The sequence below is a fragment of the Labrus mixtus genome, chromosome 14 (assembly GCF_963584025.1).
Source record: "Labrus mixtus chromosome 14, fLabMix1.1, whole genome shotgun sequence".
Taxonomy (NCBI): Eukaryota; Metazoa; Chordata; class Actinopteri; order Labriformes; family Labridae; genus Labrus; species Labrus mixtus.
In genome coordinates, this window is record NC_083625.1 from 29,405,604 (window position 1) to 29,416,585 (window position 10,982).

The 10,982-nt window shown below is 39.5% G+C and overlaps 1 protein-coding gene across 2 annotated transcripts in view; it reads right to left on the bottom strand.

Moving 5' to 3' along the window:
• alcama (activated leukocyte cell adhesion molecule a) overlaps positions 1-8,089 on the bottom strand; it is a 38,554-nt gene extending 30,465 nt beyond the window's left edge. For both annotated transcript variants that reach the window (XM_061056103.1, XM_061056102.1), the window contains exon 1: positions 7,850-8,089. In XM_061056103.1, the coding sequence (XP_060912086.1) occupies positions 7,850-7,913 (64 nt within the window). In that variant the 5' untranslated portion in view covers positions 7,914-8,089. The remainder of the gene's footprint in view (positions 1-7,849) is intronic.
• Positions 8,090-10,982: the final 2,893 nt, after the last annotated feature.

Genomic DNA, 10,982 nt, shown 5'->3' on the forward strand with positions numbered 1-10,982 from the left:
CATCTGATAAAGACTGATTCCGATTTTTTTCGATGGAATTCTAAATTTCTAACATGTGACCTGCATGTGCACTCACAAAATGGACTAAACTTTTCTCCTCACAAAATGCTGTGTTAAGTAGCTTTCCCAAAATGTAAGAGTATGATATGTATGAGAGAAGTTATATATGATGTGTGATTATTATGTGATATGATATGTATAAAAGAAGAAAGAAATTATTCATAATGTCTTTGGTGACTGTCATTCCATCGCCTGTCTGCTGAGTCTATTCATTTACATTATCTAAAACCACTGTGTTGATGCTAACAAAGAACCCAAGAGCTGAAATGAAAGAAGGCAAATACCTTTGCTTAAAGTGGTTTTAACGAACAAATTTCTCCAACTGCTTTATGAAGCATCAGGAACATTCAGGGGAAAACACGAGATGAATGCTTGCTTTGTGAGAACGGGGGATGTACCAATTAAACAATGTCAACATGACCCACTTTCTTGTCTCCTCTGTTGCCCATGTTGTCAGCCGCAGAACACACTCCATAACCCCCCCGCCTGAAGTCAGTGATGTGCCCTCTGCCCCCCAGGCATGTTTGGAACCTACCTACATATACACTGGGTAACACAATACTCTGGCATCCACAAGAATGCTTCTCAGATCAGGAATAGTATGCAAACTGACATCTGGCTTGTGTAGAAAAGAAATATTGTGAAATGAAACTGGAGGAAGGCAAAGAGCCAATGTCTTGCTGAGAATTCAAATGATCTTGGCAAAAGTGTTCAACCCCGTGTCTTCTTTAATATAAAACAATACCTTTGACTGCCTAAAAAAAAGATAACATTGAGAGAGAGCGTTGTTTAACACCAGTTTCAGCAGATGTGTAGAACACAGTTTTATACTTATGGCAAAACTACTGAAGCAGCAAATGTGTCATCATTCCAGAATTGAATTTAATGGCATGATTAAATTTCTAGAAGGACAGAATGAGGCTGAACTAAATGTCAAGCAGGAGTGCAGGTCCAACCCAAATCAAATGTTTGCAGCTCAGATATAAGGCCTCGTCTCATATTCATCAATATTCAAGTCTGCATATTGCACTTTCAGAAAACCTTGACAATAAAAAGTGTGAAAGAATGTAGAATGAACATTATGATCCAACATATATGTTCAACTGTTAGCCAATGATTTTGTACAGAGGGTGGATTTAAATTGTATTGTTCAGGTTTTCATACATTTTAGTTCTCCAGCATTGTTCATGTCTTTTATGGACTTTGTTGGAGCATCTTCAAAAGTATTATGTTTATTGGATAAGTAACTTATTAGTTAGTCAGTTTATGATTTGAGAGATGTATGTAAGCTCAGGAGGCACAGGATGTTTGCTGGTCAGTATCATAGTTCAATTTAAATTCAAATTTAAAATTTAAATAATATTAGCCAAAACTCATGAGACTAGTAGAACAGCCTGTCCCCTAAATGGTGAACCACTGAACACATCACTATCTTTACATTCTCTGCTAAACTTCTCCCGACACTTGGCTTGTCTTTTAGTGTTTTAGGAAGCATCAATTTCAGCAGCAAATACATTTATTAATATAAATGTATAATATAAAGCTTATTTAACAAGAGCTTCTCAGGGGCCCTCTCAGCCCAACTTTTCCTTTACATCTTCTCAATGGACATTTCAAGCATCTTTAGATAGCAAATATTCACACAATAAGCTCTTTTCTTATCTCTTAGGATACCAAACTGTTACATTTAGGATTATACTACACACATATTTAAATGAAGCCTTGTGCAGTCATTTGGGTAAAAATGATACAAATAACATCTAATTCACAAACACCCGCGCTAATAGCATGCACAAAAGAGTGCAGCTCTGCAGAGTAAAGTTGCAGACCTTTTTTCTCCACAATCAGATGCAAAACAAGAGAAAAACTGCACAGAGCAGGACAACTTTTTGGGCATTTTACGGCTGAATATCATTAGTGATATGTTTTGTGAATTAGACCTGGAGAACAAACAGAACAGTATAAATAGCGGGAACAAATGCTGCACAGTTTTTGGAGATATAAGCGGATGCAATCCATTCATAGTTTAGGCTCAGAGTCAATAAAAAAGGTAAGCCATAATTTAATAGTCTGTACTAACTTCTGCCTCTTTACTTCACCATTTTCCCACAAAGTTTATCTTGGCAAACTTCACTGAATTCAAATGTTCCTGTACATTAAGAGGAGCTGCTCTCCCCTTCTGAAATATGGAGAAGTTCAGTGTTTCACTCATTTTGATGAGTCATGCTTCTGGACTTAAATGACTTTCAACATGATGTCATTACATCATGTTGAACAGGGATTTCACTTCCCTTTACTTATTTCAGTTAGTGTTACTGTTGGTTCCTGAAAGCTAAATTGGAGAAACAATAACTACTGAGGTAGCGAGCACACTGCTCACCATGACAAATGAGGCTGGTTGGGTTTATCCTGTGTGAGACAAACACATATTTTCAGGATGACCCGCTTTTGTTTTTTCTTCAAGCATAATTCACAATATTTATAAAGTGTGCAGTCACATAGTTTTATCACCACTGGTGTAATCCCAGTAACCGACCACAGACTGTATGTGTACAGGAAGGGACATTGTTACAAGTCAAGACTTGAACACTTTTACACTTCAAACCGGGGTCCTCTACTAGCACTACAGTTCATCAGTACTGCATATAGTCTTCAATCCAAAAGCTTGTAATACACAGCAGGGAGAAATTGTTGGAAACCTGTTTTTTTTTTTTTTTTGCCTCCCACTGGTGATCAGCTCCTTCACACGATGTCAACTTCAAACGTTTGATGTGTTCGACCGCACTACAAACCCAAATTGTTCAAATAGCAGGCAGGTTCATAGGGCTGGCCAATACGACTAAAAAAAGTTATCATGATACAAAACTTTATATCAGTCCATATCTGTAATAGTCACGATAAATATCAAATCTTTTTCTGTTTTTTTCCCTCCTGAGTGAAAGTGGTAAAAACAGATGATTAATGGTGGTTTAAACATTCTTTATTTGTCAGAACAAGACAAGCTATACTAGAACAAAGGTATGTTTCACTATCATAAGCACATGATATGAGAGTGCTGGGGAGTAACACTTACTGGCCTGGTGCTTGCTGAGCTCCATGAAAACTTGTTTGGGACAGTCATTTCCTGCTTTCTGTGTTCTAAGAGAGACATTGTTTCAAGTGGTAGAAAAGGTTTGTGGTGTTTCCCCTTTTAGCTGCCACATGTCGTCAGCACAGTTTGCAGAGCGTCCTGCCATGACATGGATTTTTGCAATACCATTATCACCAGTGTGCTGTTTTCAGATGCAGTAATCACTTTAGCTTCCATAATAACTGCTCCTCCTGGTGGATAGATTTACAGTTGCAACTTGTTCCCAAAAGTGGCACTTAGGGCATTACAAGTCCGCCTGCATTTACTACGCCATTGACTAAGTCAACGCGTCAGAGCTCATTTAAGTCACTGACAAGGTCCTAGCACCAACCCACCACTAAAGGGGGAATTTGTGGTAGCTTCATCTGTACCAACCACAGCGGAGGGTGAATAAAAGTAGCGTTAAAGAGTGAGGGACAACAGCTCAGAATAAGTACCGTGGTTTTCTGCATGTTTCACTCTGAAACTCAGAGCAAAGCCAGCAGTCTTACACTGACCCAGGGTCAAAACATAGACTAAATATTAACGGACAAAGCCTGGGTGACGTCAACCATCTGTTACTGCAGGGGGCGCTGGAGTCCCATCACTGGCAGTTGTCCAGCTTGAAATGCTGTCTCACCCTAACTTTCAGACAACCTAACAACATACTAAGAACTGGAGCTGAGGTGGATTTTAAACCCTTTGACAAACACCGTTGCGTTACACCGCAACCTGTCAATAAGGTCAGCTACACGCCCATTGGTTGGTTTTTATTAGTCAAAAGACTAGAAAAGCACTATACATGCTCAAGTCCATTTACCATGTTCCATTCTGGGATGGCAGTGGTATACTGAAAAATACCAGCAAGCCAGTTATGATATTCATTGTCTTGCAGTCTGATTATTATTGCACTGTGGATCGAATGTGGCCCTTGGGCCTCTAGTTTTACATCTGTGTCCTTGACGTCCAATATTCCTCCAGCTAATAAAATATAAAAATTATGCATTCCAGTATAATGTTTATGAATGCACAAAAACCGTGCTAATAAATTGAGTGTATTTGAAAATGTCTTTGTCTTTAGCTACAACTTGTTGGTCTATGAAAAAGTTAAATATTTGCCAATAGATGGCACAATTTGAAGAGTTTCTGCAACTCTTTAAAATAATGATTTAGTATTATGGTCTCTTTTGTGTCTTCAAATCTATTTATATTCCAGGTACATTTTCAAAAATATGCATTAATTTAAAAACATGTTGACTTTAAGTTCTTGTGTTTCTGTACTATTTTAGCTTTGCTGAATTTCTACAACTGTAGCTTCATACAGGTAGGCTTTGGTCATGAGCTATGGTATTTTTTATGACATTACTGGATTGATTTGTTTTTGTTCATAGACTGGTAAAAAGATAATCAAACATCACAAGAATGTGATTATTCTGTGACACACGGTCCAAGTCAGTTTAACTCAAGTCTTGAGTTTTATTCATAGAGGGGGCGGGACAACATTGATTGACAGACAGAACGGTGACCATGGTTACTCACTCTCACAAGCCTGCTACACACTGAACGAGATGAGAAAGAGCTACTCACTGACATCACTTCAAGCAGCATACATGGAAATAACCCGCCCTGTCAGTTTGGAATAATCTCAAACAGTTCCATGGGATATAAATGATTTTATGGAGATCACGAAAATGAAATATGATTACTATGATTTAACAACATCAGCAATACAAGAATCAAACTTAAACAACCTTAACACTTCAAAATTCTGAACATTTAGAAAAACAATAAAATAAGTGAAAATAAATTCATAAAAAATATATAAAAATAATCATATTTTATAATAAAACATATTCTACAATTCACTTAGCAGACGCTTTTATCCAAAGCGACGTACCACTGCAGAGAGTAAGTACAACACAAGCAAGGATCTAGAAAAAAGGGAACAATGTCAGTAAGAGCAAACGATCAGCGAAAACATCAACAAAACATATAGCCTATATAAAATAAACATACTGTGTTTTTCTGATAGTTGATAGTGATAATGTACACTTTGAAACATTTACCACACATGATAAATCTTCTGATCGTTTTCATGATTGTGGGAAGCTAAAATCCTAATTGAAATCAAACTTGATTAATTGCCCAGCCTCTTAACTGGGATTGACCACATTATACCATCAACAGTTATTTCTGCTGGTTTTATAAGATTACTATCATAACATCCTGAGCTGTCTGATCTTTTCTAGATGTCACTGCTGCTGAAAAATGTGAACCTTACATACATAGCTGTAACACTGAGTTTAACAGATAAGAATAGATTTGCCCAGCAGCCTGTGGGGGGAGGGGGGGGGGAGTTTTTTCACTCTTGAAGCAACCTTGTAAACCTTTGACCCTTTTCAGATGACAAAATGAGGTAATAGGAATTCATGTGACATGTCTGAACAGTACAGGGGTTTGGTGGGGGCTTTGAGAATAATAGAACAAACTCAATCTGACAAGAAGACTTATGTGATGTTTCAAACAGACTATGACCTTTCAGAAATCAGTTGTTGGAGTGCATTGATGAAGGTGGTTTAACTGCCCCCCTCCTATCTCCCACAGCCAACCCTCCCCTCCCCTCTCAGCATTACTGACCCTCCACCTGGAATTTTCCCTCCAGAAAATACGAGCTGTTCTGCAGGTTGGGGCAGATGGGGATATAATCTTAAACCACCCAGTCCCCTGTTCTAAAGCAGCTCCATACCACAGCCATAGTGTTGTCTACCATGATCTGCAGTGTTTTGTTTTTTGAGAAAGAACAGTTTGACTCACAACCTGAAACATTTAGTATTTGGGTCCATCTCAAAGTTTATTATCACGATCTGACCGGAAGAAATTTGAATAAACAAAACAGCACTACATCAAATGGAAAATAGATTCTAGTTTTTACACTGCAGGTCACACCCAGTCACACACTGATGGTAGTGTGGTGTTATGTATTATATACATCATTGTCCCAGGGTAGATCCAGTTTCAAAGTGTTTCAAGGCACAACCAGGACAGTATTTGTATTGGTCCATATTATCATTTAAAATGTATGCTTAGACAACAGGAAGCCTTTCTATTAACTTTCCATGATCCTGATTACTTCTCTCAACATACACTTTTTCAGCAGCCCACACTTCTCCTCACATCTGTGCTCGCAGCTTACCACCCTGGGCTTTAAACTTCTGAGTCTGAAAATCCCTTTGAATGCATTCCTCTTTGATGTGAGGAATGCTACAGATCAAGCTGGAAAGTGACCTCGGCAGCTGTCCACTGTGCTGCTAGCTGTCATTATGGAGAGGGTCAATCTGGATTTCTTTATGAACCAAATGTGACCAAAATATCACAAACATCCAGATAAAGACCAGATAACATCAACTGATGGAGATGTGCCTCTAGCTGTGTGTCAACTGACAATCATCCCCCACCCTCCCACACACCCCCCCACACACACACACACACACACACACACACACACACACACACACACACACACACACACACACACACACACACACACACACACACACACACACACACACACACACACACACACACACACACACACACACACAGGCCACTTGCCCTACAGCCACTCTGACAAAGAGCAGCTCTGTGATCTGTGAAAGATGTGTGGTGTCAGACACAGCTCAGTGATAAAAAATCTTATCCTATCCTGTATTATGACACCTTATAAGACCTTGTCAGTTCAGTACTGGTTCAGTATTTGACCGGTCAATGTTTTCTCTATAAGAAGCCCAAGTCCCCATCAGTCTCAGAAACACATACTGGTCCAGAGGGTCTTTTCAAATATTCCAGGTTGCAACACAACAAAAAAAGTGCTTTAAGGACCACTCTTATCAGATGTTTCACTTTCCCACACATGCAGTGAGAGAGCTCATCTTTTTTTTTCTTTCCATTATTGTCATCCAGCCTCTATACCAGACAGGTACACAGAATAACGAAATTCCATTGCATCTGGATCGAGATGCTAATAAAATATAAATATGTGGAAAAAAATGTTTTTAATAGAAAGGTATTTTTGTGAAAACACTAAACAGGTAGGCCTAAATATAAGAACATGTACAATAAGAGAGTACTGTGAATATATTGTGTATGTACAAGGAGGGTAGTAAAAAGTACAACCTGACAGTTTATATTTTACATGTCTGCATAATTCAGTTTTTACCTGTAGGTATAGACTAAAACACTTTCCAAATATTTGACCTTCCACTTCACCATTTCTTTTTTCTTCCGTTTTGTTTCCTGACACATTATTGTATATTGTTACAATTCATATCATTGACATTAGCCTGCTATAGACAGTGTACCAGCCTGTTAAGAACATTGTAAATGTTAGGTTTGTTATATTATATGATTAACTAGAACGGTTAGCCTATTAGCTATTAGAATAAAGTACATAGCCTGTAGCATCATCCAACGTTTCCATGAGGGTCCCACACCTCACACACATCCCCCCCCCCCCCCCCCCCCCCCCCACTTCAGCCTGAAACACTTGAAAAACAGACCTGGTCTAATAAAGTCAATCCGTGTGTTAACATGGTCTTCGCTAGGCCTTCTCTAAAACGTAACGTTGTAGCCTTCTACTTTAACGTTGTCACAGTATCCAGCGTATTGTTGAAGCAGGCTTACCTTGGAGCAGCGTCCCGGCGCTAATGAAAGCCAGTAACAGGAAACAAGCTGAATCCATCCTCATGAAGTATCACTCGGGCTTTGTACACTCCTGTGCTGTGCTTCAACAAAAGTGGAGCGCAAGTCCTTTCGAGCTGTACAAATATGTGCCGGAGTAATGTCTTCCGTTTTTATGGTGAAGAGGCGTGGAAAGTCCGAAACATACCAAAGTCCGTCAGGCAGTGAAGGCAGCGCAGGTGAAACTAAGCGCGAGGACAGGAGGAAGCTCCGCGGGGATTTTGCTGCCGCCCTAAAGGACTGTCGGAAACATGGAAACTCCCAGCGAACAGTGAAACACCTTCAAAGTCTTTTTTTTTTTTTTTTTTAACATACAACAGCAATGAGTCGCTTTATTTTTCACCCAAAAGCTTGATATAGTAGGTTAGTTTTCAACCTTACGGCTTCATTATACACTAAACGTAGCTTTATTAGGGACACGTGAAGGCAGCACAACACTGCTCCACCTTCTTTCTAGAAATGTCAATGAACCGTCATCAGAAGAATCCCCCGTGTGATTCAGAGCGCTGTATCTCAGGGGATTTCCTACAAATGTAATTCATTTCAAACCAGGCCACAGATATCTGTTGGGGCAGGGTGTTGAGCTCCTTTCCTTTGAAAGCGTGTATGATAAACCTAATCCTCTGCCTCTTAATATTTAGGCAATAGTACGTTAAATGGTTAGCCTTACATAATGGTCTATTCATACATGATTAAGTTAAGTGGTACCATATCTACTTATCTATTTGAATAAGAACTAGCAGACAAAACATTGCTACTTAGGTAGCATACAGTTAGAGTGTATAGCTTTACTAAGACTGTATTAAATATAAAGGCTGTTTGGCGTTTCTAAGCTCCAAGTGTTCCTGTATACTTAGCTGTGGATCCCAGTGGTTCTGTGTCTCTGCTTGTGTTGTTACCATATACAGTAAATATTAAATGAAGTCTGAGTGGTGACACCCAACTGTTACTGCAGGGGGCGCTGGAGTCCGATCAATGGTGGTCTCCATGCTGGAAATGCTGTCTCACTCAAACCTTTGATCAACCTAACTGGCTGAGAGGCCAAGCTGAGACGGGTTTTAAGCCTCTTGACAAACCGTTACACCGCGCCCACCTGCCAATCAGCTACTCTCCTTATCGGGAACATTTCCTTTATAAAGCTTAAATGGATGAGTTCACCCCCGCACAATGTGTAGGGCCTACGGATCGAGACATGAACTAATCAGACCTTCTTAATTTTTGAACCAGGCTGTAAACATGTTAATCTCTGCTGTAAAAACAGAGTTTTTGAATGTGTGTGTATGCGACAGAGGACATTTTGCACTATTTGGAATTTATTACTGTAAATATTATTTATCTTATTTTATTTTATCTTATTTTACCTTATTTTGGTTGTATTGCACCGTGGGACGGAGACAAACGCAATTTCGATTCCACTGTATGTCTGGCATATTTTGAAATTCACAATAAAGTTGACTTTGACTTTGATGTGGACACTTGACGAACTGCAGGATTTCAAATTTCTGGATCGTCTTCATTTTTCAACACAACAGGTGGCTGCTTGATTGTGCCGGGTACTGTGCCCTTGGTGCCAAATGTATCATATCTGGTCAAATCTGTATATCAGAGCAGTAGTATTTGGTATCACGGATGTGACAGGGATCTTTTTGCAAACTGCTATAACCATCACAGACTTGTTAGATATTGATATTGTTGATAGGACAGCTGGGACAGTAAGATGTTCAAACCATGAAACAATGATCACTGAATGGCAAACTCTGTTTAAGGTGAACTGGCTGACCTTCTCTGAATTCCTTAGTTTACCCGGCAGGTAGAGTCTCTGCTGGTTTGTTGTAAATGTAGTCCAAAAGACTGGTCTAAGACAGTCCGGCTCACTTGCTCCACCTCCTTTCAGTTAGTCGTAAGTGGTTTAAATAGAGGGGGTTAGGGAGGTTATTTTTGGGACCACCCAGAACCAATTCTTTTGTTTTGTTGAGATTCAACAAAACTTGGCTATTGTCTGAATTCATTCATTCAAAGTGTTTAATTGAAGCTCTGAGAAATATCTATTTTTCTGGTCGGATCAAATGTTAGCTGTGTTCATGGTTCTGCTGAAAAGGATCAGTTTTGAGAGAAAGTGCTTTAGAATGCTGCATTTCTTTTTGTTAGAGATTTGATACGTTTGGATGAAATGGTAAACTCTTTTCAGATTTGTTGTGTTGGGCTAAAGTTTCAGGAAACATCTTTAAATAATTCATAACTTTCATGTGACTACACACGCTTATGGAACCACCTGGAGGGCAAGAAAGGAGATTTTAGATTAATGCTGTTAGACACGAGAGGGAACATCCTGGTATATGACATGTTCTATCCATGATATCTTTCTAACCTCCTTACAGCACAACTTTTCAATGACTGACACCATGGCAGCAGCCACAAGAATAGCAGAATATGAAACACAGACAATAATAATACTAACATATTGTTAAAGTCTACCACGATGGGGTGGTCTGCAGAGTTAATGATGGTGTTGTGGGAGGGTTTGCAGTCATCTGTATAGAGGGAGAACAGGAGAGGGCACATCACAGCGCCCTGCAGTGGTCAGTCAGGAAATCATGGATCCAGCTGCACATCGGACCCTGAGAAGTGACTACCCCCAGAGAGCTGCATTTCCTGACAATACACCTGGATGTGTGCTCAAAGAGTCTGCAGACCAACTGGCTCATGTCCTCACGGATATATCTAACACCTCACTGAGGTAAACACAGTGGGTGATCTAAAACCCTGCTGTGGGTTTGGGCTGAGTTTATCTTGAGTGACATAGTGAGGTCACTGTGGCTCCACCTCAAAATCAAACTACTATAAACTAGTTAAAGAACTGTGGTGTTCTTGATGAATTATGCTACCAAACAAATCAAAACATTTGTTTAGAGCATGTCAGTTTTCTGCTGGTTTGTATTTGAAGTATAGTCTATTACAAAGACTTATATGAGGTCACTTCCTATAGAAGGCCACCGTTTCCACTGCTCTTTTCATGTCTTAGCCTACACATGTAGTGTCAGCTGACCATTCGACGCTATCATTTTCTGCCGTAGGT